This window comes from Chlorocebus sabaeus, chromosome 5 (genome assembly GCF_047675955.1).
Source record: "Chlorocebus sabaeus isolate Y175 chromosome 5, mChlSab1.0.hap1, whole genome shotgun sequence".
Lineage (NCBI taxonomy): Eukaryota > Metazoa > Chordata > Mammalia > Primates > Cercopithecidae > Chlorocebus > Chlorocebus sabaeus.
Window position 1 is genome coordinate 25,365,313 of NC_132908.1, and position 26,581 is coordinate 25,391,893.

A 26,581-nucleotide genomic window follows, 5' to 3' on the forward strand; every position below is an offset into this window, starting at 1 on the left:
ATACAAAAATTAGCCAGGTGTGGTGGTGCGCAGCTTCTTGGGAGGCTGAGGCTGTGGAATTGCTTCAGCTCAGGAGGCAGAGGTTGCAGTGAGCCAAGATCGTGCCACTGCACTCCAGCCTGGGTGACAGAGAGAGAGACTCTGTCTCAAAAAAAAAAAAAGAAAGAAAGAAGAGAAAAAAAGAAGGGAGGGAGGAAGGAAGGAAGGAAGGAAGGAAGGAAGGAAGGAAGGAAGGAAGGAAGGAAGGAAGGAAGGAAGGAAATAAACAAGAAGAGAAAGTGGAGAAGGTGAGGGCAGAGGCCTGCAACTCCTCTCTGACACTAATAGACACTTGCCACTCAGTTCCTCTGAAGTTACCGCCTCCTGCTAAATAGCTTCATCCCTTTGAACAAGCCCCATGATACGGGAACTGGGCCCATTTTACAAGAGAGGAATTTGAGGCCCTTAACATATTGTGTTCTGCTCAAGTTCATGAAATGTCCTTCGAATGGAGCAAAAACAGAATGCCGGCTTTGACCTTCGCCTGGAGGCCGCCCATGAGAGCTTGCTGTTATGGCTCAGAGCTCTGCTCTTGTGCTTGCTGGGAGATGCTGAAAGATGGGGACCATCAGATTGGCCTCCCAGGGCCACCGTGGGGTGTCAAACTGCCCAGAGCAGGGCAGCCAGGCAGGCTCTGAGTAAATGGCAGCCCTCGCCATTAGCATTCATGCTAAGAAGAGTCTTCCAACTGCCTGAAGTAGCTGGGGTTGAAAGAAAATGATACCATCATTTAGAACAGAAATGGAAAAGGAATGGATTTGCCAGGACGCTGCTGAGAATATTTTTGGATGGGTTGCTAACTTTAAAACTTAAGATAGGCCAGGTGCAGTGGCTTGTACCTGCAATCCCAGGATTTTGGGAGGCTGAGGTGGGAGGATCACTTGAGGCCAGGAGTTTGAGACCACCCTGGGCAAACATAGTGAGACCCCGTTTCTACAAAATAGACAAATAATTAGGCAGGTGTGGTAGCATCCACCTGTAGTCCCAGCTACTTGGGAGGCTGAGGTGGGAGGATGGCTTGAGCCCAGGAGGTTGAGGCTACAGGTGAGCTATGATCGCACCACTGCACTCCAGCTTGGGCAACATAGTGAGATCCTGTCTCTAGGGGGAAAAAACCCTTGCAGATTTCACACGATAATTCCAAGGGTCTCCCGTTTCCCATTCTGCACCTCATATTGAAACTTGCTCTTCAGTACATAGAAAGCAGGGTTTCAGATTTCATGTGTATGTGTGCATGTGTGTGTGTATGCATGTGTGTGCACGTGTGCCTGTGTGTGCGTGTGTGTGCATGCACACGTGTGTGCGTGTGTGTTGCAAGTGTGGGCATGTGTGTGGGTGTGCATGTGCACGTGTGTATGTGTGTGCATGTGTGTTTCCCTAGAAAACTTAGAAAAGCTGACCACCCTGTGCTGCTGACGCCATTCACTTTTAACTCTTTTATTTCTTTTTTCTTTCTTTCTTTCTTTTTTTTTTGAAATGGAGTCTCTCTGTGTAGCCCAGGCTGGAGTGCAGTGGCGTGATCTCGGCTCACGGCAAGCTCCGCCTCCCGGGTTCACGCCATTCTCTTGCCTCAGCCTCCTGAGTAGCTGGGACTACAGGCGCCTGCCACCATGCCTGGCTAATTTTTGTATTTTCAGTAGAGACAGGGTTTCACCGTGTTAGCCAGGATGGTCTCGATCTCCTGACCTCGTGATCTACCCACCTCGGCCTCCCAAAGTGCTGGGATTACAGGCATGAGCCACCGCGCCCGGCCCGACTCTTTTATTTCTTCACAGTCCCTAAAGCTGCTTCATCCCTCTCTGTGACCTGCCCGCCCCTGAGTTTGCAACCCTAATCTCTCAGGTCCCAGATGGATAAACTGAAGCCCAGAGTCGGTAGTACTTTGCCCAAAGTCACTCAGGGTTGTTTGTCTTCATCTCATCCATAATGGGTGAGGCACGGTGGCCGGGGTGGGGGCAGGCAGGGCTTCTTCCCACCACCAAATCCTTTTCACCTACAAGCAAAATCTCACCCCATTTTCTTTTCCTGGGTTTTCCCACCAAGTCAAGCCGGCTCCCCCTTTCAACGTGACTGTGACCTTCTCAGGACAGTATAATATCTCCTGGTGCTCAGATTACGAAGACCCTGCCTTCTACATGCTGAAGGGCAAGCTTCAGTATGAGCTGCAGTACAGAAACCGGGGAGACCCCTGGGCTGTGGTGAGGAACGTGGGGATCAGTGCAGCTTTGTGGGAGGGGAGGGGAGAGGAGGGAGTGCAAGGGCATCCGGGTGGGAGAGACGGGCGAGTATCATCATTCATGGCCAAGAACAGAGACCAAGGGTGCGGGCATTCCCTTACAGCAGTCCCTCCTCCTCCGCTCACTTCTTCCCAAGGTAGGAGACCCCTGAATAATCTGTCCTGCCCAAACCTGTCTCCTTGGCTGTCAGCATGCCAAAGAGATTGTCCCTTCCCCAGACTCCACCCCAGGTCTAGTGTACTCACAATAGAAGAAGTTTCAGAAACGGGGCAATCTGGAAGCTTCCCAATTGCTTAGAATGGCCATAGTTGGAGAGTTCCAGAAGTATCAATGATTAAGAAGGTCCAGCCAGATGCAGTGGCTCACGCCTGTAATCACAGCAATTTGGAAGGCTGAGGAGGGTGGATCTCTTGAGGTCAGGAGCTCAAGACCAGCCTGGACAACATGGTGAAACTCCATTTCTACTAAAAATACAAAAATTAGCCAGGCATGGTGACATGTACCTGTAACCCCAGCTATTCTGGAGGCTTAGGCAGGAGAATCGCTTGAATCCAGGAGGCAGAGGTTGCAGTGAGCTGGGATCACACCACTGCACTCTAGCTGGGCAACAGAGCGAGACTCGATCTCAAAAAAAAAAAAAAAAAAAAATGTCCAGTGTTAGAGGCCCATTGTTTCAAACATGAAGGCTTTGAGAGATGTCCTTCCAGCCCACTATTTAGAATAGTCACAGGTGAGACCCTGTCTCTAAAAAATAAAAATAGTAATAATGATAGAACAGTCACAGCTGAAGAGTCCTAGAATTGTCCATCCTTTGGAATGACCCCAGCTGGAGATGGCCATGAGTGCCATACTTTAGAAAGTCCCCAGTGGAAGACTTCCAAAGGGATCCATTGCTAAGATGTCTGTAGTTAAAAGAGTTCCAGAAACGCCCACTATTGGGAATGTCAGTATGTCAACTCTTGGAATTCTTCAACAGTTGAAGACATTCTCAACTGATGTACTGAGACTTATATCAATATATCAGTTGAGAATGTCCTCAACTGTTGAAGAATTCCAAAAGTATGCATTGCCTGGAATGCCGTCAGACCATTACCACTCCTGAGATATGCCCAGTCCTGCAGGGAGAGTCCACTGCCAGGACTGTGAGTGGCTGAATTGGATCAAAGAGAAATCAAACAGAGCATCCCATCACATGCAAGGGCCGGGCAGTGCCGGCAAGTCTGTGCTCCCCATGCCTGAGTCCAACTACTCAGGTATAGGCTTGATTCTTGTGGGAAGAGAAGAGACACTCAGGCCCTTTGATGGAAGCTGGGAAAAGAGGTGGCTCTGCTGGAGGCGGGGGCTGGCCTGGTTTAACCCTGACCTGGTGCATCCTTTCCTTGTACTGGCAGAGGCCGAGGAGAAAGCTGATCTCAGTGGACTCAAGAAGTGTCTCCCTCCTCCCCCTGGAGTTCCGCAAAGACTCGAGCTATGAGCTGCAGGTGCGGGCAGGGCCCATGCCTGGCTCTTCCTACCAGGGGACCTGGAGTGAGTGGAGTGACCCGGTCGTCTTTCAGACCCAGTCAGAGGGTAGGTGTGAAGCTGGGATGGACACCCCACTCCTGGTACGAAATCTTGTCCTGGTCTAGCCACCCTAAGCCCTGAGCTTCCTGGCACAGCTGGGAGGTATTCAGTTGTTCATCCTCAGATGTAGCCCTTCAATGACATTTCTAGAGCCCCTGCCGGCCAGGCCCTGTGTTAGGTGCCAGCAGCTTCTTCTGTTCGGCATTTGATCCCCTTAACTCTGAAGTGGGAATCAGCCCTGTTTTTCAGATGAGATAACTGAGGCTCAGATAAATGAAGTTACTTGCCTGGGGTGAGGAATGAGAACAAGATTTGAACCCAGATCCATCTCACTTCAAGACACTAGAAGTAGCAGCCTCTCCCACCCCCTTCTACTCTGCCCCAGACCCATTTCCCACCATGCCTACCCCATGTGGCCTCTGGTAGAGTTGGTGCCATTTAACCCTTTCTTTGCTTCCTTCCCAGAGTTAAAGGAAGGCTGGAACCCTCACCTGCTGCTTCTCCTCCTGCTTGTCATAGTCTTCATTCCTGCCTTCTGGAGCCTGAAGACCCACCCAATATGGAGGTGAGGCCAGGGGATCAGGAAGGCAGGAAGGTGGTCGGCATGGGCCACTGCCCATCTATGACCCACCCAGGGTTGGAGAACATGCCTGTCAGCATGGTAACAATGACGACGGTGGAATAATAACCAACTCACAGCCACTGTGTGCTGGACACTGTGGAGGGCACTCTCTTCACCCCCACCCCATGGCAGTCCTATGAGCATGAGACACTTCAGTTGCCCTTATTTTATAAATGAGGAAACCGAGGCATGGAAAGGTCAAGGAATTTGTCCAAAGTCACACAGCTCCGAAGTGCAGAAATTGGGATTGAAACTCTGTGTCCTTAAACAGAGACCTCAGCTGTGGTCTTGTCCAGTGGGTTTTAAGTTTTGAGGCTCAAGGGGCATCAGGGGCCACTAGGTGGTGGTGAAGAGGTGGCTGTAATACTCCACACCTCTGAAATGGCCTCTGTGCGCACCCCTGGTTGCAGATGAAGAAGTTGAAGCTTAGAAGGGGCAACATTTTCCTAGCACACAACAGGCATCCAAGAACATAATCTAAATATCCCTTCAGGAGCCTGCGATGGAGACTCGCTGCTCCCATTTTACAGATGGGGAAACCAAGCCCCAGGGAAGGAGGGAGGCGCCTGGGCTGTGTCTTGTGATGCTCAGAAGTTCCTGTAGGATGAAGCTGGGGAGTGTCCGAATGGGAGGCCAGGCTGCTGTCTGGTGATGACAGGGTCCTCACCCCTCTCTGCCCCCTCAGGCTATGGAAGAAGATATGGGCCGTCCCCAGCCCCGAGCAGTTCTTCGTGCCCCTGTACAAGGGCTGCAGCGGAGACTTCAAGGTGAGCTCCCCACCCTGTGATGAGCTCCTCTGAGCCCCTCCTCCTCTTCAGGAGCCTCACCTCTCCTCACTCCAGGCTCCCCAGCCTTACCCCACAGGCCTAGAGCATCCAGATCTCAGCCATGCCACAAGCCAGGCCTCAATTTCCCAACGTGCAAAGTGTAGACATTCTTGTAGTGCAGAATTGGCAGAAGAATTAAACAAGATTTGACCAGGTGTAGTGGCTCACGTCTGCAATCTCAACAGTTTGGGAGGCCAAAGCAGGTGGACTGTTTGAGGCCAGGAGTTCCAGAACAGCCTGGGCAACACAGGGAGACCTCCACCACCACTCCACCTCCCCATTTCTACCAAAACTTTTAAAATCATTCAAGCGAGGTGGTGCACGCCTGTAGTCCCAGCTACTCAGGAGGCTGAGGCAAGAGAATCGTTCACAGGCTGCAGTGAGCTATGATCACACCACTGCACTCCAGCCTGGCCAACAGACAGAGACCCTATCTAAAAAAAAAAAAAAAAATCAAAAAGAAAGAGTAAACAAAATAATGCAGAATTCACCCAGCCCAAGGAGCCAGACTGGGAGAGGGGGTGAGGCTGGTGGTCTTTTGAGTCACAGATTGCCCCCGTGGTCTTTTCTTAGGTGCCCTTAACCTGGCTTGGAGAGGGAGTGGGTTCTGGGAAGGGTCTGGCCCCAATGTTCACCAAGCCTCCAACTCGCCACCTCCCGCCAGCACCCACAGGTTGTCTGTGCCCATTTACAGCCCTGTCACCCACCCTGCAGCAGTGGGAGGGGCTGTCGCAGAGAGGATGTGGTGACAGAGGTGGGAGGGGCAGCCCCACCTGCTGCAGCTGAGCCTGAAAGTCAGACAGTGCAGACCTAGAGCATTGATTGAGCTCCTGCTGTCTGCCTGGCGCTGTGCTGGACACCCTTCCTGCCTCACTCATTCTCATATTCACAGCAGCCCCTGCAGAGCGGATGTTCTACTGCCCCCAGGGCACCCACAAGGAGGCCAAAGCTCAGAGTGGGCAGAGAGGAACCTGGACTCTCACCCACATAAGACCCACCCTTTCCTCTTCCCTAAAGCTTAAATATCACATTTATTTTGGGTTGATTTTTACCAATACTCATATGGCACTTGCTATATACCAGGCAGTCCCCTAGGAGCATCACAAACAGTGACTCATTTAACTCTCACAATGACCCTATGGATGGGTGCTATTATTAGGTCCATTTTACAGATGAGGAAACTGAGGCAATGAGAGGGTAAGTAATTGGCTTAAGGGCACACAGCTGAGAAGTGACTTTAAATCAGTGGTGGTAGTCACATCACAGTTCTGAGATGAGTTTTTGAGGAAGATGAGCTCAAAACAGGGAGAGTCCCATTCTCTGGGATTTTCCTTGCCAATTGCATGAGGATTCTGGTGTCATGAGTGGGAGTCCGGACAGGGGAGGGAAGGAGAGGGTCCTTCAAGTTTAAGGGCCACCGCCTCAGCCAGCATCACTCACATCCTTTATCCTCAAAGTATACAAAGGCCTTTCCAAGTGGCTTTTCACTGATCCACTCCACTCATTCATTTTATTAATAAACATTTATTGAGCACCTACTGTGTGCTAGGTACTGGGGCTACAACCATGGACAGAAGAGACAAGACTTACGCCCGGGGGCCAAGTTTCTGTCTGGTGGTGGCACATAAACCAGGAGAGTGCTAGGTTTCAAGAAGCATCAAGGAGGAGGGAAAGCAGGAGGTGGCTCAGGGGTACCTCAGACGTCAGGCCCTCCTGCCCCCATGTCTCCTTGACTCAGGAATCTTGGCCCTTGCTTGGGCTATTGGGCCACCAGTTGGCTGAGTAGTCACACTACTAAGGGTAGCAACTCCCTTCTACAAGTAGGGAAACTGAGGTGCAGAGTAGGAAGGGGACACCAGTGGGGGCCCCACTAGGGTAGGAGCACATCACGGTCCTGATTCCTCACTCTCTCTCTGTCTCTCAGTGTCTTTGTCTATCTTCACATCTCTGTCTTTCTCCCTTGACGTCTCTTTGTCTTGTCTCTGTGTCTGTATCTGTCTTTCTGTCTGTTTAAACCCTCACCTTGGCTGGGCGTGGTGGCTCACACCTACAATCCCAGCACTTTTGGAGGCTGAGGCGGGTGGATCACCTGAAGGCAGGAGTTCAAGACCAGTCTGGCCAACATGGTGAAACCCCATCTCTATTAAAAATACAAAAATTAGCCAGGGGTGATGACAGGCGCCTGTAGTCCCAGCTACTTGGGAGGTTTAGGCAGGAGAATCACTCGAACCTGGGAGGCAGAGGTTGCAGTGAGCCGAGATGGTACCACTGCACTCCAACCTGGGCAACAGAGCCAAACTGTCTCAAAATAATAAAAGTAAAAAAATAAATAAACCCTCACCTTGCCCTCATCCTGTGCTAAGACTCTCTCTTTTTCTCTTTCACAGAAGTGGGTGGGTGCTCCCTTCACTGGCTCCAGGCTGGAGTTGGGACCCTGGAGCCCAGAAGTGCCCTCAGCCCTGGAGGTGTACAGCTGCCACCCACCACAGAGCCCGGCCAAGAGGCTGCAGCTCACGGAGCTACGAGAACCAACAGAGCTGGTGGAGTCTGACGGCATGCCCAAGCCCAGCTTCTGGGCGACGGCCCAGAACTCAGGAGGCTCAGCTTACAGTGAGGAGAGGGACCGGCCGTACGGCGTGGTGTCCATCGGTACAGTGACTGTGCTAGATGCAGAGGGGCCATGCACCTGGCCCTGCAGCTGTGAGGATGACGGCTATCCAGCCCTGGACCTGGACGCTGGCCTGGAGCCCAGCCCAGGCCTAGAGGATCCACTCTTGGGCGCGGGAACCACAGTCCTCTCCTGTGGCTGTGTCTCAGCTGGCAGCCCTGGGCTAGGAGGGCCCCTGGGAAGCCTCCTGGACAGACTAAAGCCACCCCTTGCAGATGGGGAGGACTGGGCTGGGGGACTGCCCTGGGGTGGCCGGTCGCCCGGAGGGGTCTCAGAGAGTGAGGCGGGCTCACCCCCAGCTGGCCTGGATATGGACACGTTTGACAGTGGCTTCGTGGGCTCTGACTGCAGCAGCCCTGTGGAGTGTGACTTCACCAGCCCCGGGGACGAAGGGCCCCCCCGGAGCTACCTCCGCCAGTGGGTGGTCATTCCCCCGCCACTTTCCAGCCCTGGACCCCAGGCCAGCTAGTGAGGCTGACTGGCTGTCCAGAGCTGGCCAGGCCACTGGGCCCTGAGCCGGAGACAAGGCCACTTGAGCTATGATGTGAAGACACCTGTAGCCTTTGGTCTCCTGGATGGGCCTTTGAGCCTGATGTTTACAGTGTGTGTGTGTGTGCACACACGCGTGCACGTGCATATGCGTGTGTGTGTGCATATGCGTGTGTGTGTGCATATGCGTGTGTGTGTGCATACACGTGTGTGTGCATATGCGTGTGTGTGCATATACATATGTGTGTGCATATGCGTGTGTGTGCATATACGTGTGTGTGTGCATATGCGTGTGTGTGTGCATATACATGTGTGTGTGTGCATATGCGTGTGTGTGTGTGCATGAGTGTGTGTGTGTCTTAGGTGCGCAGTGGCACGTCCACCTGTGTGTGTGATTGCATGTGCCTGTGGCCTGGAATAATGCCCGTGGTACTCCATACATTCACCTGCCCTGTACATATCTGGGTCCACGGAGCTCACCCATGTGCACGAGTGTGCACAGCAAACATGTCTGTGGTCAACAGATGACAACAGCCATCTTCCCTTCTAGGGTCTTGTGTTGCAAGCTGGTCCACAGCACCTCCGGGGCTTTGTGGGATCAGGGCATTGTGTGACAGAGGCCGAGTCCAGCCCTCCAGCTTCTGCCTCCAGGAGCTGCAAGAAGTCCATGTTGTTCCTTATCACCTTCCAGCAGGAAGGGAAAGGGGATGGAGTGAGCCCACAGTGACCCCGGGAATGGGAAGATTTTGGGTGGCCCATGGACGAAGGTCTGAATCCCGACTCTGATACCTTCTGGCTGTGCTACCTGAGCCAAGTCGCCGCCCCTCTCTGGTCTAGAGTTTCCTTGTCCGGACAATGGGGAAGGCATGACCCACCTGGGGGAAATTGGCAATGTCACCCATGTACAGTACACAGCCCAGAGCAGACCCTCAATAAACGTCAGCTTCCTTCCTTCTGTGGCCAGAGCCGAGGTGGGCGGGGGTGAGAACATCAATCGTCAGTGACAGCCTGGGTGCCCGAGGGGCCGTCCCACTTGCAGAGGGCCACTCAGGGGGTTTCCAGGCTTAAAGTCAGTCTGTTTCGTCTCATGGAAACAGCTCCCCACCAACCAAGATTTCTTTTTCTAACTTCTGCTACTGAGTTTTTAAAAATTCCCTTTATGCGCTCAAGAGATATTTGTTAAACACCAATTACATAGCAGGCCAAGGCTCGTGGGACCCTTCCCCCGTGGCATTCATGGAGGGAGGGTGCAGGCCAGAACCATGCAGTGTGCTCCAGCCACACGTCCTGCTGGGCCCCCCACCCTGCCCCAGTTCAGTCCTACATCTTATTTGTTCAGCCTGAATAACTGGAGGGAGGTCAAGTTTTTTGTCATTGATTTGTCAGAGAACCTGTTGAAGTGTGAATTAAGAAGCTAAGAAAATACTTCTTAGCAACATTTTCTTTTTCTTTTTTTTTCTTTTGAGACAGAATTTCACTCTTGTCACCCAGGCTGGAGTGCAGTGGTGCAATCTCGGCTCACTGCAACCTCCATCTCCCCAGTTCAAGCGATTCTCCTTCATCAGCCCCTGAGTAGCTGGAATTACAGGCGCACACCACTACACCTGGCTAATTTTTGTATCTTTAGTAGAGCTGGGGCCACCCTGGCCCGGCCCCATCTTCCGCAAAGGTCAGACTGCAGGCTGCAGGGCCGTGCTGGAGGAGCCGGCTCTGGCTCTCTCATGCTTTTGGAGCAGGGTTGCGTTGGAACTCACCAGAAGTCAGTCCTGCTGAAGGCTCCTTCGTTTCTCATCTGTGAAATGGGGTGGTTGGGAGAGGTAGCTGAGAGAATGCATGAGAGTCCTTGGTGCCTGGCAGGAGGCTGAAGGTTTTAGAACACTGATGGTTATAAGAGTGGGACTGTGAGCCTGGGATCCAGGGGTGTGAGACTTGGATGGGAGCACAGGAGTGGAAGCACAGCTTCTGCACAGTGGGGGCAGCCCTCAGCACCCCCTGCACCTGCACCCTAGGGACTCTTGGGTCCAGATGTGCTGTGGTTTTCACACCTTTTTGGGGGCAACAGGTTCCAGGAGCCACCTGCAGGTGTCACCTGAGCCACAGGCTCCCAGGAAACCAGTGCAGCTCTCCTGCACCCAGAGCTTGCTGGGTGGGGGAGGGGAACACAGATGGCTGGGGAGGGCCTGACGGAGGCCAGACTGGGGGGCTCTGGACTGGGGCAGACGAGGTTTCTCAGAATCCCACCTTTGAAGGGAACTCAGTCTGTAAACACAGAGGAGCAAAGTTGGAGGCCAGGCGCAGCGGCTCGCACCTGTGATCCCAGCACTTTGGGAGGCCAAGGCAGGTGGATCACTTGAGGCCAGGAGTCCAAGACCAGCCTGGGCAACATAGCAAGGCCCCATCTCTACAAAAATTATTATTTTTTAAAAAAATTAGCTGGGCGTGGTGGTGCTTGCCTGTAGTCCCAGCTGCTCGGAACGCTAAGGTGGGAGGATCGCTGGAGCCCAGGAGTTTGAGGCTGCAGTGAGCTGTGATTGCACCGTTGCACTCCAGCCTGGGTCACAGATCAAGACCCTGTCTCTTAATAAAAGTTGAAGGCCGGGCGCGGTGGCTCAAGCCTGTAATCCCAGCACTTTGGGAGGCCGAGACGGGCGGATCACAAGGTCAGGAGATCAAGACCATCCTGCTAACACGGTGAAACCCCGTCTCTACTAAAAAATACACACACACAAAAAAAAACTAGCCGGGCGAGGTGGCAGGCGTCTGTAGTCCCAGCTACTCAGGAGGCTGAGGCAGGAGAATGGCGTGAACCCGGGAGGCGGAGCTGGCAGTGAGCTGAGATCCGGCCACTGCACTCCAGCCTGGGCGACAGAGCGAGACTCCATCTCAAAAAAATAAAAATAAATAAAAATAAAAGTTGAAGACAAGAGCTGGCTCATCACCTGAAAGGACGGATTAGTAGGTAGGAGGGTGGGTAGAGGATGGTTGAATGTGTGGATGGATAGGAGGATGGTATTAAGTTGGTGCAAAAGTCTTTGCTATTACTCTTAATGGCTTTAATAAAGAACTTGAAGGAAGAATGGTTGGTTGGATAGACAGAGATAAACGCATATTGGAAACAAAGTAAAGATAAAACACAAGTCATACCAGGCCAACAACTCTGTCCATTTTGTTCACTGCCTTTAGTCTCAGCCTGGCACATAGTAGGCACTCAATAAAGCCTGATTTGTAGCATTTGCCTATTTCCATGGTGTAATTTCATGCTCCTGATTTGAGTCTAAACACAGAGTTGGGAAGAGATATGCACAGTCTGCTCTCTTGGCTGGTATGAGTGAGGCCCAGCTCACTTACTGATGGTAGCCCAAAGAGAACATCAAGAGGGGCAGGGGGCTTCAGGGAGGAGGTGGTGTTGGTTGGACTTTGAAAAATGAATAGGAGGCTGGGAGTGGTGGCTCATGACTGTAATCCTAGCACTTTGGGAGGCCGAGGTGGGCAGACCATTTGAGGTCAGGAGTTTGAGACCAGCCTGGGCAACATGGTGAAACCCAGTCTCTACTAAAAATACAAAAATTAGCTGGGTGTGGTGGCACATGCCTGTAATCCCAGCTACTCAGGAGGCTGAGGCAGGAGAATCTGGAAGACGGACGTTGCAGCGAGCAGAGATTGCACCACTGCACTCCAGCCTGGGTGACAGAGTGATACTACATCTCAAAAAAAAAAAGAAAAAAGAAAAGAAAAAAGAAAAATGAATAGGAGTTGTTAGATTTACCAGCTATTTGGGGCAGAGGGAAGAGCCTGGACAAAGGCCTGGAGGTATGACCAAGGGTCAGGAGCAAGTGGGACGGGTGGTTCCTTGCCCTCCAAAGACCAGGGCAGAATTGCTGACAAGCCTCACTTAAGAGGAAGGGGGACCAATAGCAACATCACTTTCCCAGCTGCCGCATTCCTCACCTTGCAAGCTCTGAGGGGCAGAGTCATCCATTTGACAGATGAAATGAAGGCACACCTCAGGCTGGTCACCTGCCTGAGGTCACACACTGAATGAGTGGTCAGAGTTGGAACCAGAACTCTGGGCTCCTGATTAAGAGGTGAGAAAGGTTTAGCAGACCCCTGTGGGTGCCCATTGCATCTGCCTGTGCAGCAGTTTGGAGACATGGCTAACCCCAGATCTGCGAGTGGCTACGTGACCCAGGCCTGCCCAATAGGACATTTCTTCCCCCTGGCAACAGTACAATTTAAGGATAGACATACCCTAGCTGGTCCATACTCTCTTTCTGCTTGGATTACTAAGCTGTAAGGAGAGTACTGGGAGGGGCAGCAAGAAACACACAAGAAAGCAGAGCTGAGAGATGGAGACATAGTCCCAGTAATAGCTCTTGAGATCCTGGATCCAGTCATGCCTGAAACCACGTTTCTCCTGGACTGTTTAGATATATGAGTATGGAAGTCATTACGCTGTTCACCAAATATTTCCAGCTTTTGGCCTTTGGGGCACATGGCAGGGTTGTACCTCCTGACCCTCTGTAGCCAGATGGGGCCATGTGACTGGCTGGGACTGGGCAGTTGTGAGCAGAAGTGGTAAGTCTCACTTCTGGGCAGAGCATTTTTCAGATGGCTGCCACACCCCCTAGGGGGTTTTTCCTCGCTGTCACAGAGACGGATGATGATGGTGACTGCTCCATCTGCCTGGGCACCTGGGCCCTTGAGTGAGGAGATACAGACTGAAGTTTCAGTTCACCTGTGATAGACGTGTGTCGTGAGCAAGAAATCAATCCTTTGTTGTTCTAAGATGGGGCTGTTTGTTACCACAGCATAATCCTGCCTACCCTAGCTGAATCAGTGAGCTGACACATTTCCTTTTTATGCTTAAGCTGGTTTGAGGTGGGTTTCTGTCCCTTGCAGCAGAAAGTGTTCTAGCATTATTCTGATATTATCCCCACAGTAAGGACTCTGCTTCCAATCTAAGGAAGGACCCTGTATTAGTCCTTGTGTCACTATAAAGAAATACCAGGCTGGGCTGGGATCACGCCTATAATCCCACCACTTTGGGAGGCCGAGGCAGGCGGATTCCTTGAGGCCAGGAGTTCAAGACCAGCCTGGCCAACATGGCAAAACCCGGTCTCTACTAAAAATACAAAAATTAGTCCGGCATGGTGGCACATGCCTGTAATTCCAGCTACTCAGGAGGCTGAGACACGAAGATCGCTTGAATCTGGGAAGCAGAGGTTGCAGTGAGCTGAGATGGTGCCACTGTACTCCAACGTGAGTGACAGAGAGATCCTGTCTCAAAAAATAAAAATAAAAAAGAGAAATATCAGGGACTAGGTAATTTACAAAGAAGCTTAATTGGCTCACAGTTCTGCAGGCTGTGCAGGAAGCACTGCACCAGCATTCATTCTGGGTGAGGTCTCAGGCAGCTTCCAATCATAGCGGAAGGTGAAGGGGGAGCCTGTGTGTCACCTGGCAAGATCTGGAGGAAGACAGCAAAGTGGGAGATCCCAGACTCTTTTAAACAACCAGATCGTCGGGCATGGTGGCTCACGTGTGCAATCCCAGCACTTTGGGAGGTCGAGGCGGGCGGATCACCTGAGGTCAGGAGATTGAGACCAGCCTGAGCAATATGGTAAAACCCCATCTCCACTAAAAAAAAAGGTACAAAAATCAGCCGGGCTTGGTGGCATGTGCCTGTAGTCCCAGCTGCTTGGGAGGCCGAGACAGGAGAATTGCTTGAACCCAGGAGGCAGAGGTTGCAGTGAACCAAGTTCACACCACTGAACTCCAGCCCGGGCAACACAGCAAGACTTTGTCTCAAAAAAAACCCAGATCTCCCATAAAGTGACTGAGTGAGAACTCACTCATTACCAAGGGGATGGTGCTAAGCTGTTCAGGAGGCTTCTGCCTCCATGATCCAATCACCTCCCCACAGGCCTCACCTCCAACATTGAGAATCACAATTCAACATGAGATTTGGAGGGGACAAACAGCCAAACCACATCACCCTGTTCAAAGGCCCCAGAAGACCAGGCTCTAGCACCTCTCATGAATGACCTAGGGCAAGTCATTTGCTGTCACCGAGCCTCAGTTTTCTCTTTTATAAAGTAGAGGTTAGGAATAAGTCTCTCGGCTTGCTCTGTGAATGAAAAGAGAGGGTGGAACAAGCCCTTATTAGATGTCAGTTGTCTTTTTTTTGTTGTTCGTTTGTTTCTGTTGTTTGGTTTTTAGACAGAGTCTCACACTGTTACCCAGGCTGCAGTACAATAGCGCAATGCCGGCTCATTGAAAACTCTGCCTCCCGGGTTCAAGCAATTCTCCTGCTTCAGCCTCCTGAGTAGCTGGGACTACAGGCACCTGCCACCACACTTGGCTAATTTTTGTATTTTTAGTAGAGACGGGGTTTCACCATGTTGGCCATGCTGGTCTCATACTCCTGACCTGAAGTGATCCACCCTCCTCAGCCTCCCAAAGTGCTGGGATTGCAGGCGTGAACCACCACGCCCAGCCAGAGGTGTGTTGTCTCTCCATCATCACCTTGAGCTAGGCTCCAGGTCAAAGGAGAAGAGGGCTGTGGCCCCCGCCCTTCCCAGTCTCATTCCCAGAGAGTTCATAAATGCTTCCCTCCAGAGGCCTTGAAGCTTTCATTGCTCTCTGCTGGGATTCAAAGAACACATAACCCCAGCTCTCCAACCATCGACAGTTCCTGCGAGATCTCAGTCTGGGATGCTGTCTGGGGGTCCTAGGTGCTTTAACGACAGAAGGAGACAAAGGGAAGTGAAAGCCCAGAAAAAGGCAGCGATTTGCCTGGAGTCCATCATGCCCTGCCCCATTCCTGAGCTCCTCTTGGCCCCCCTGCTGGAGGTGAAAGCCCCTTCCTCCCTCCTATCCGGGGATGTTGTTTGCCTCGGTCCGGCTGCTGGCCCCGTGGTATGGCACAGCCCTGCACAGCCCGCCCAGCCCTGCACAGCCCGCCCAGCCCCAGGTGCACCGGCAGAACCCAGGAAGGGGACTTCTGGTGGAAGATGGAGCAGTGAGCACATGCACTTCCCCTCCCGGGAGCCCATTCCACTGACAGTAAAGGAAGCAGGCACTTCCTTTAAACTCTCGACAGGGAAGAACAAGGAGAGGACTCATCTGCCATCAGGAAACACCCACACATTCATGCAAGATAAGAGGATGGAGTCAAGTGTGCTCGGACGTCACCTTCTCCACGTTGGGTTGGGCCCTTTATTCAAAATGCAACACCCCACTGCCTGGTTTTGTTTTTTTCCATCACTTATTATATCCTCTCGTACATCTGTGTTATTTATCCATCATATTTACTGTTTACCCCGCTAGAGCAGGGATCTAAGTCTCTGCTGGGTCTCAGAGCCTAGAATAGTGCCTGGTATAGAGCAGGTGTTCAAAAACATTGAATGAGTGAATGAATGAATGAATCAATCAATCAATGGTAGAGCAGTGACTGGCAAAGCAGTATGCAGAGAGGAGGGAACCATCTGCCCCAGACCTAGAAAAGGCATGGAATGAGGTGTGCAGATGAAACAGGCCGCCTCCTGGGGACTCTGTAATCAGAGCCAAGAGCCCTTCCTTTATTGCTCAGACCATGGGGCGATCATAGGTCTTCCCCCTGTGTCTAAGGGTGACAATGTGAAGGTTTTTCTTTCAAAAATCGATGGCCCCAGGCCAGGTGCAGTGGCTCATGCTTGTAATCCCAGCACTTTGGGAGGCCGAGGTGGGTGAATCACCAGAGGGCAGGAGTTCAAGACCTGCCTGGCCAACATGGCGAAACCCCGTCTCTACTAAAAATACAAAAAGTAGCTGGGCATGGTGGTGGGTGCCTGTAATCCCAGCTACTCTGGAGGCTGAGGCAGGAGAATCACTTGGACCCAGGAGCCGGAGGTTGCAGTGAGCAGAGATCGTACCACTGCACTCCAGCCTGGGCAACAGAGTGAGACTCTGTCTCAAAGAAAAAAAAAATTGATGACCCCAGATAAGAAACCCTTTCATCCTACTCTTTAGGGAGTCTCCCAGCACAATGCTGGCTCCCCCACCACCCTAAAACAAATCCCATCCCTGGAAGGCAGTGTGATGGGGAGGTCCCTGAGGCTGGCAGACTGGGAATAGCAGCAGATCCGCTTTCCAGCCTCCAGCCCTGTGGACATGATTTTACCTCCTGCGCCTCAGCTTCCTCATCTATGAAATGGGTATACTGATCAGGCAGACGTCTTAGGGCTGTTGTGGCGTTGATTAATGTGTGTAATGTGCCCAGAACAGTGTCTGGCATCTGGCAGGTGCTCAGAAAATCTTGTTGCTAGGATATCATCAATTGTATGGGTAAGTCATGCCCTGCCCCAGTCAGCTCTCACTGGCCTCGCCCTGGTGCCTGTATGGACCAAGAGCACCAGACATTTGGAAACCAAGACAAAGTAACGGGAAACAGACGCTTGGGCGGCTGCTGCCACCTGCTGGTAAGCACTGCAATCTGCAGATGTCGGCTGAAGGCAGTGCCGTCGCGCTCTGCTGTCCAGGGGAAAAGGGACACACAAGTGTATCTGCCTGGCGCTTATACAGGGGACCCTGGACAATCGTCACAGCAGCCCTCTGTGGCAGACAATATGGGCGATGAAGACGGGGTGAAGCGGCAGGGGTTTGTTTAATTCCACAAAGGTTGGTTTCTACCCTTTGGGTGGATGGGCCTGCATTGGGCAGTGGAGGTAAGGAGGGAGACTCCCACACGCACGTACATGCACACTCACACACACAAATGCCCACACACACATGCATACACAGCATGTATGTGCACAGATACACACATTCGCGACTTCAAAACGTTTGTGGAGCCCGGGCGCGGTGGCTTACACCACCAACATGGAGAAACCCCGTCTCTACTGAAAATACAAAATTAGCCGGACATGGTGGCACATGCCTGTAATCCCAGCGACTCGGAATCTGAGGCAAGAGAGTCGCTTGAACCCAGGAGGCGGAGGTTGCAGTGAGCCGAGATCATGCAGTTGCACTCCTGCCTGGGCGACAAGAGTGAAAACCTGTCTCAAAAAAAAGAAAAAAATAGTTGGTGGAAAATGGAATTCAAAGATTAAAAATAAGAGACAAACTTTCTTTCTCAACATAAGTTCCATCAAGGTCAAGACACTTTGGTGGGCGATGAGACCAGCCACTCAGCCCCTCCCTGAAAAACTGAGGGTCCTGGGAATGTCACCATGGCAATGCCATCTTTTTTACATTATTAACTGAAGAAAGGTGCCCTTTACAGATTTTTTCTTTTTCTTTTAAGATTAGGAAACAAAAAGTCAGAAGGAGCCATATCAGGACTGTAAGGTGAGTGCCTCATGATTTCCCATGGAAACGTTTGCAAAATTGCCCTTGTTTGATGAGGAGGGAGCAGGGGCATTGCTGTAGTGGAGAAGGACTCTTTGGTGAAGCTTTCCTGGGTGGTTTTCCACTAAAGCTTTGGCTGCTTCCTCAAAACACTCCCATAATAGGGCATGCTGATGCGGATGTGCCAGGGGGTCGCTGAGTTAGCCGTGCTGAGGGCGTGTTTTATGTCACGTAGCATCACAGGCCCGGGCTTCCCAGGGCGTGCACAGACAGATATGGATGGAAATGGGAAGAGGGAAAGTGGGAGGGTCCCTGAAGGGGAGGGGCCTTGAAGGAGAGGGGCCCAGAGGCTTTACCCAGATTTGAAATGTTGTATTTAAGAGAATACATTCATGTATTTGCTTATCTAAGAAAAAGAGAAAAGAATTAAGAGTGAGGAGGGCAAGACTGTGGGGTACAGGGAAGCTGGGGACACAAAGCCGTGGTGTCCAGGCCTCATGCGAGTGCCCATCTGGGCTTTGCGTTCCCTGCTCTCTCTGCAGGAGACCTGGAGCCACCACCTAGACCCATTTTTGCCCCTTCATAGGTTTTGTTTGGTAGTTAGTGCTTAATGTTTCCTCCAAATTTGCATTCCTTCACAGCCTGGGCATACACATTTAGTTTTCCACCGTTGCTATTACTCCCTAGTATTTAACCTAGTATTTATCCTAGTATTTAACCTAGTATTTATCCTCTCATTTATTACCTGCCTGGCCCCTGAAGGCATCTCAGCTCACAACTACTGGTCAATGCTGTGGTTTCTGGAGACTTCTGTGCAGAGAGCTGCCTTGGAAGGATGGATGGAGGGGTGGATGGGCAGATGGGTGGGTGGATGGATGGATGGATGGACAGATGGATGAATGGATGGGTAGGTGGGTGGATGGATGGATGGACAGAGGAATGGGTGGATGGGTAGGTGGGTGGATGGATGGGAAGATGAGTGGATGGGTAGGTGGGTGGATGGATGGGCGAATGGATGGGTGGATGGATGGTCGATGGATGGATGGATGGATGGATGGATGAATGGATTGATGGATGGACAGATGAGTGGATGGATGGGTAGGTGGGTAGATGGATGGGTGGATGGATGGATGGATGGATGGATGGATGGATGGATGGATGATGGATGGATGGACAGGTGAGTGGATGGATGGATAGGTGGGTAGATGGATGGGCGAATGGATGGATGGATGAACAAATGAATGGATGGATGGGTAGGTGGACAGTTGGGTGGATGGATGGGCAGATGGATGGATGGACAGATGAATGGATGGGTAGATAGGTAGGTAGATGGATGGATAGATGGGTGGGCAGATGAGAGGCTTCATGATGGGTAGGAGGGAGGGGAAGAAGGAACAGGTCATCCTTGGACAGAGTGACCGTGGGAATGTGCACTGGTATTCACAGAAGCCCCATCTCACCATCTGAGAGCAGTCCCCACCATCCCTCTGTCTCATCTTCCAACACACACCCACTCTCTTCATCATCTGGGAGGCACAGGCGAGAAGGGAACCTGCCGAACCCGACTATGCACTTGCAGCCGGTGCTCTTCAGCTCACCTTGCCTCCCTCGAGGGAGACACTCTTCCCCGTTTTCACACAACAAAACTAAGGCTCTGAAATATGAATGCAGGGGTCGGTTTTTTAGAAACATTTACCAGATTCCCAAACCTTTCTTCCACCACACCACACATTCCCAAATACATTCCCATTTGTACAGCATTTTATTTATGAAGCAGACCACATCCGCTATTCTACTTGATTGCCTCAAAAAATCCCATAGAACACTATTGTTTCTACACTTGAAACTTTAAAGAGAAAGAAAATGGACACTAAGACCTGACCAGGCTTGGCAGTGCAGGGACTCTCTCTCAGAACCCTGACTCCCAAGTTCCTGCCTTCGTCCCTCCCCACCCAGAAGTGTGGCCTAGAGTGACCAGGGCGTCCCTCGTAGAGGGAGGATGGAGACATAGGGTTGGAAGGTGGGTCAGGTCAGGGGTCCTAAGGGTACACGTTCCCCAGAGGGGACACTTTTCTAGGTGAGAGAAGCTGCAGGTGGGTGTGAGACACAGCTGGCCAGTGCGGGGCCCATCCCACCTAGAGGGAGCGGCCTCTGCTCCGCACTGACTGCCACAGGCAGGAAGCTAAGTCCATTGTTACTGGTTTCCATTTTAAGAGAAGACATCTGAATTTTTTTAAAAAAATGTGAACTCTACATTTTAAAAATGTTGGCAACTAACTTAAAACAATGTAACAACGTGAGCTCAAGAGAACTTCAAGGTGCCAGACCCACCCGCAGGCTCTGCCGCCGCACCAGCTGTGCTGAGCCGAGCTGATCATGGGCCTGGCACTGGGCTGGGAGCTGCTCTGTGGGGACGGGCCTGGGACCAGCTGAGAAGGCGGCGAGGGAGCCGCCTGTGCCCCTCTCCATCCTGGAGGCCACGTCTTACCGCTGGCTGGGGCCAGGCAGGGCTGCCGAGCTTAGGATCAGGGCCTTCCCTCTTCCTTTGGTTTCAATGGGAACAGCCATTCCAGGTTGTTCTGCAGCCAAAGTAGGGAGTCCCCTGGGGGAATCACTGATTCTTTAGGAAACACACAAAACAGAATGCATTTTACTTCCCTTTAATCAAAAAATAAATAAATACACTCCACAGGGACTTTTTTTTTTTTAATGAGGAAAAAAGGTGAAAGAACAAAATAAAACAAACAAAACCCAAACCTACAGGGACTCTTCATTTCCGGCCCGCAGGGAGTCACCAGCCAGGCCGAGGGACACGGACAGCCAGCCCAGCTGGGGCCTGCCAGGTGACTCGCAAGGTCGGAAAGGGAGCTGCTCTGCTCTGGGTGGTTCAGTCCCAGCCAGGGGTTGGAATGTCCTGCCTGCCGAGAGGCCACAGTCCCCGTGGGGACCCCCCGGCAGCAGCGCACACCGATCCCTATGCTGCAAGGCATATCCCACAAGGCCCTTCCTCTTGGTGGCACTTAGGCACTCAAGGAGCCAGGAGATCCTGCCAAGATAGCTGGAGTCTGGAATGTGAGGTGTGCACAGGCAGGGTGAACTCCGGAGACCCAGAGACAAGAAGCACCAACTCCCGGTGTGATGAGGCCAGTTCCCAAGGGGCAGGCCCAGAAAAGCCTGGGGGGCAGGCAGGTGGGGGGGCCCCTTTCCAGAATTCCAGGACAGTGGGAAATGTGTCGGGCTGTGACTCTGGCCAGAGCACCTGTCCCCTGCTGCAGGAGGCTCGGCAGACCCAAGGCCGGGGCACAGTGGCGTCTGCTGAGCATCAGGCAGGAGTGGTGTGGCAGGTGGTGGCTGGGAGGGAGGGAACGCCCACAGGGGTCCTAGAGGTGGATCCACTTGTTCCAGTTGACCTCGTGGGGGAACACACGGCCCAGCCGGAGGGTACAGTCCAAGGTGGGCTCGTAGAAGGCCATGGGGCTCTCGTCCAGGCTGGAGGGCAGCTCTACCTCTTCCACCACGGGTGTGGAGAAGAGCGAGACGGCCCTCGGCTTTCTCAGCCAGCGCTTCCGGATGCAGCCAAGGGACTCCAGGCCCTGGGGACACCAGACACACCGGTTACAGCGGCACTCCCCTCGCCCGCTTGATTTATTCTTCAAGCATTTAGGGAATGCTCTCTCTGTACGAGGAAGCCACTTCCCAGAGCAGGGGGCACCTGAACTGGGCATGAGTCAAGTGGGGATGCACCAGGAGGGTTCAGGCAAAGGCCCTGGTGGGAGAGGCAGCGGCCTGAGTAGCATGTGTACAGCGCGGGCTGGAGCCACCACATTGAATCTCATTTGTGGAGGAGAGGCCTGCAGCAGGGGCTGTATCCCAGTGTCCTGTGAGCCAAGACTGGCTTCCAGGTGGGGTTCCGTTTGGCTCGCAGAGAATGACACTGAACTTCAAGCTCCTAGCTGCTGGAGGAGCTGGAGGCCCCAGGCGCACTGGGCCAACGGAGCACAGGGCAACTGTCAGCTGAGCAGGAAGCAGCCGCACCAGGGGGCAGCTGCTTGACCCATGGGGCCCTGCGGGCTCATGAGTTAGTGACCCCCGGCACAGAGAAAGCATCAGAGACAAGCACCGGGCACCCCCTCTTCCAGCCTGGCCAGCAGCATGGAGCTGGTGAAGGACACCGAGGGACGGCCTGAGAGGCAAGAGCCCAGGACAAGCTGGGGCAGGGGGTGCAGGCAAGCAGTATGGTGGTTCCGCATGCTGCCTGGGGCCTGAACATCACGGCCGGGCCATTGAGAGCACCCAGCCGCCCCCAACCCCTGCTGAGCCTGGGAAGGCCCCATACCTGGAGCAGCTCCAGCACGGCGACGGGCTGCAGGACCCCCTGGTAGTGGCGCAGCAGGCAGTTCTCGGGGATGCCAGGCCTGGTCATGATGTGGTACAGCATGGCCTCCATCATACCCTTGCATACGGGCAGGTTCAGGTGGCCGTCCACGACACGCCATGGCCGGCCGATGAAGCAGACGCTCTCACAGTCCCTGCAGGGGGAGGGCTTGGCATCAGGGGCTTGGCGGGGGCAGGAGGGCAGCTCGTTCAGACAGAACACTGAGGCTCAGGGGTGTCCTGGGCCTGGCCCAGGTCACAGGGCTGAGACCAGCTGCCACCTCTTGTTCTCTGCTCTCCAAACTCCCTGCTTCTCTCCTGTCTGGACAGAGGGGCCCTTGACCGCCAGCTGTGTGGAACCACGACGTGGGGTCCTGCTCAGATGCAGCTGTAACTGAGGCTTCAGTGGGCCCACCCATGTTGGCAGGAGAGGGCCAAGAGTTGAGACTCCTGGACTTGCCAGCTCTCCTGGCAGCCCGGGCAGCAGCTACCTCCAGGCTGTGGCGAAGCTCACAGGAGCATGACCCTGAAACTCTGCCCCACACCATGTGCAGAGTTCCAGGAACGCTTTCCTTGAAACAGATGTTTCTGCTACTAAACCAGGGACTGAACAGCCACCTGGGGCCCAGGAGTGGGGCAGACCCAGAAGAGCTGGACACCTGGCTCTTATCACTACGGCTGGGCCTTGGAGGAGCACACTTGAGCTCCTGAAAGCCAGGACACAGGGCACTTGGGCCCTCCCAATCTGGGGTCAGCACACACACTCATGGGAGGCGCCCCCACCAGACGGGCTTCTGTGGCCCCCTTGCTTCCTGTAACTGTGTGGCACAGTTGTCCCGGGGGCAGCTGGGCATTCAGGGCTTATCCTTCTGTGGCCCCTGGCTCATCTGCAGGAGCGGGTGAGGTGCCTGTGGGCTGTGAGGAGCCAGTGAAGTGCAGCTGACGGCACCAGGCATGGTTCTCCGCCAGCGCCCTGGGCATTCTGGAAGCGCAGCCCTTGTTCCAGGCTGACCTGGGCACTGCTGGTGCTCAGCACGCCTGCTGCTCGCCCACTGCGCCCCTCCAAGTACCCCTGCCGAGAACCACGGTGCTGGGCAGCCTGTCAGAGCTGGCACCTGGGGAAAGACCCTCAAAAACCCTCACACAAATCCTTACCCTCGGTCCCTGTCAAGAGCCCCACCCGAAGCCCTGGAGCCAGAACCCCACACCCACCTTTCCCGCGCTGCCTGGGAGACGCTGCCGGCTCCAAAACACTCTGTGAGCCCTGAGGGAAGAGGAAGAGAATGAGAGAGACTCGGAAAGTCAGGGAAGCCATCTCTGCCTCCCCACCTTCAGCACGGCACCCAGCATGAGCAGGGCACCTCGAGGCTCAGGGGATGAAGCGTCAAAGAGAAGGACAACGATCATCTCACAGAGCAGCCACCCTGGAGGTGCGGGGCCGAGGAGACTGCCGCACACAGTGCCACATGCAAGCAGCGTCCCAGGCCCGGACAAGCCCCACACCGGAGGAAGCCAGCGAACACCTCATTTTCCACCCAGAAGCCCTGACCACAAGGGTGGTGTAAACCCGAGGCAAAAACAGCCCAAAGAAAACAAAAACGCCCAGAGAAGCCACATGAGAAGGCTGCTGTTGATGGCAGACGTGCAGGACAGGAAAGGGCATGCTGCCACCCGAGGAAGGCGAGACCTCCATGCCGTCACTGCCCCACAGCAGCCGCTGCAGCACACACGCTGGCCCCACTGCCTGAGCTCCCGCTCCAGAACTCACAGCGCTGCCTGGGGGTGTGGGAGGCCTGCGCTCCCCTGGAAATGCATTTACAGGCAGCATCCTCCCCCGCTGGGGCTCAGGCTCCAAGAAGCTGAAGTCAAGCCCCTTTTGTGTCAGTGGCAGTTCCCCTATCCCGGAGGAAGGCGTGGGGTCCATCAGGGCGGAGGGGAGGGAAAGCCCGGGTGGGGTGAGGTGGGGTGGGGGACAAGGCGCACGGTACCTCTGGAGTCTTCAGAGCCCTCTGGAGGCTGCGCCTGGCCACTCAGCTGCTCTTGGCCTGGGGAACTGAACTCTCCGACACCCTCTTGGTCTTCCCGTGCTGCCCCCGCTGCAGCAGTATCTTCAAGAGCTGGGGGTGAAGATGGGGCCTGGGCTTCTGCCCCGTCTTCAGCTCTGGGCCCAAGGCTAGGGGCCAAGTTTGAGTCCTGGAGTACCGGCCTCTTGGCAGGGGTCATCTGGGTGTTCTCAGTGTCGGTCTCCCCATTCTCACTGGCCCAGCTGGCACGCCTCTTGGTGCCCCGGGGGCTGTGAGAAGGAGGTGCCTGCCCCTCAAGGGGGCCGTCCTCGCTGGAAGACCCCTCCGGGGGTCTGGCCTGGGGGTCTTCTCTCTGAATGTCGGCATCCTCTCTGTCTTTCAGCCTCACCGAGTGCAGGAGCCAGGGCCAGGCAGAGCCCATGGCTACCAGGCGCGCGGTGTTGCCGCCGACCTCCAGCACCTGGTGCTGCTCCAGGAGGGCCTGGGGAGGCAGGAGACACAGGGGGTCTGTGGGGAGCCCGGGATCCTCCGCGCTGGTGACCTCTCGTCCCTGGCGGGTTGAGTGCCCTGAGCAGCCCAGGCTCGCGAGGCAGGCCTGGCTCCTAACCCTGGGGCTGCCCCTTGCTAGCCCTGTGCCCTGGAGCAGCCTCTCTTCCTCTCTGGCCACTCGTGAACCACGTCAGCTGTGGTGCAGTTGTGGATTCACAACTGCACCCTCAAAGTGGATGTGAAATGCCCCAGTTTTCAAATGTTAATGACTAATTCAACGTTTAAAAAGAACGCAGCATGCTATGCCCCAAATCAAGCCCATCCTCAGTGTGCACCTGGCCTGGGAGCTGCAATTTCCGCTTCAGTGATATCCGGCTAACCTAAGGCACAGCTCACCTGGACGCAATCTGCGAATGTCCTGGTGCGCCCGCCACCTGCCTTCTCCAAGGCCAAGAACCTTCTGCGCAGCTCCTCCTTGTCAATCCCAAAACAACCCGTGGCTATAATGACTTCCAGGATCTCCAAGGCAGCAGTCAGGTCTTCGGGACTATACCCAGACAGCTCCAGCTGGAGGACAAACTCCTCCAAGCTGCAGGTGTTTTCCTGGGGCTTTATCAGCTTGGTGAACGTGTCAGGGAGGCAGGAGGTTCCCACTGTTAGCTCTTCCAGAGGAGCGGCTGTGGGGACACGGAGGAAGATCAGAGGCAGCCCGACAGAGGCCCCCCTCCCCTGCCCAATGCACAGGCCACACTCAGGAAAGGCATGCTCCAGCACCAACTCACTGCTTCCCCGACAGCCACAGGGGTCACCTGCTGGGCGGACAGGCTGGGCCCCTGGCAGTCAGGCTCCTGATCCGCGACCCTGAGCCTCTGACTACAGCTGACTGGATTTCTCCTGGCCACTATGATTCTCCTGCTCAAGATGTAAAGTGAAGGGCACAGAGGCTGAGGACTGGGGTTCGAGAACTGTAAAGCCCAGTGTTGTGAGGGGGAGTCCCTGACCAGGGCTGGCCTGGTCCCATCCCTTCCTGCTGCTCATGTGCCCACTGTTCCTTAGACGCTGTGAGATACTCCAGGCCCCTTCTACACACCCCACTTTTGCCTACACTAGCCAGAGCTGGCTTCTGTTGCTTCCTATGGAATATGTCTCTGCTAAGGCCATAATCAATAGGTTATCACTACATTTTTGCCCAGTCCAAACTCCAGACAAAGTACAGAATTCTGTGGTTATGAAACATAGAGTGAATACCATCAACTTCAACAACGCACCTCACTTTATTATGCTTCACGGATATTGTTTTTTGGGTTTTTTACATACTGAAGGCTTGTGGCAAGTCTGCGCCAAGACAGTCTACAGGCACCACTTTCTCAACACCGTGTGCTCGATTTGTGTCTGTCATGCTTGGGAATTCTCATATTTCATCTTTCTCATGATTATCATATCTGTGACAGTGGCCTGTGATCAGTGACCTTTGTCCTTACTGTTGTCACTGTTTAGGGGCGCCACAAACCACGCCCACATACGACAGCAAACTTAATTGATAAATGTCATGTGTGTTCTGACAACTCCAGGGACCAGCCATTCCCCACTTTCCTCCCTCTCCTGGGACTCCCTATTCCTGAGACACAACAATATCGAAGTCATGTAGGCCGGGCGCGGAGGCTCACGCCTGTAATCCCAGCACTTTGGGAGGCCGAGGTGGGCGGATCACGAGGTCAGGAGATCGAGACCATCCTGGCTAACATGGAGAAACCCCATCTCTACTAAAAAATACAAAAAATTAGCTGGGCGCGGTGGCGGGTGCCTGTAGTCCCAGCTACTCAGGAGGCTGAGGCAGGAGAATGGTGTGAACCTGGGAGGTGGAGCTTGCAGTGAGCCGAGATCGCGCCACTGCACTCCAGTCTGGGTGACAGAGCGAGACT

General features: G+C 53.7%; 2 protein-coding genes across 4 annotated transcripts in view; one reads left to right on the plus strand and one right to left on the minus strand.

The window, feature by feature from the left end:
• The window catches only part of IL21R (interleukin 21 receptor), a 47,612-nt gene extending 38,961 nt beyond the window's left edge, over positions 1-8,651 (plus strand). For both annotated transcript variants that reach the window (XM_073015255.1, XM_007988492.3), the window contains 5 exons: positions 2,083-2,237; positions 3,668-3,845; positions 4,305-4,404; positions 5,147-5,228; positions 7,676-8,651. In XM_073015255.1, the coding sequence (XP_072871356.1) occupies positions 2,083-2,237; positions 3,668-3,845; positions 4,305-4,404; positions 5,147-5,228; positions 7,676-8,425 (1,265 nt within the window). In that variant the 3' untranslated portion in view covers positions 8,426-8,651. The remainder of the gene's footprint in view (positions 1-2,082; positions 2,238-3,667; positions 3,846-4,304; positions 4,405-5,146; positions 5,229-7,675) is intronic.
• Positions 8,652-20,465: 11,814 nt separating this feature from the next.
• Positions 20,466-26,581, minus strand: part of GTF3C1 (general transcription factor IIIC subunit 1) — an 86,681-nt gene continuing 80,565 nt past the window's right edge. For both annotated transcript variants that reach the window (XM_073015257.1, XM_073015256.1), the window contains exons 33-37: positions 25,056-25,336; positions 24,135-24,651; positions 23,359-23,410; positions 22,109-22,301; positions 20,466-21,365 (exon numbers count right to left, since the gene is read on the minus strand). In XM_073015257.1, the coding sequence (XP_072871358.1) occupies positions 21,153-21,365; positions 22,109-22,301; positions 23,359-23,410; positions 24,135-24,651; positions 25,056-25,336 (1,256 nt within the window). In that variant the 3' untranslated portion in view covers positions 20,466-21,152. The remainder of the gene's footprint in view (positions 21,366-22,108; positions 22,302-23,358; positions 23,411-24,134; positions 24,652-25,055; positions 25,337-26,581) is intronic.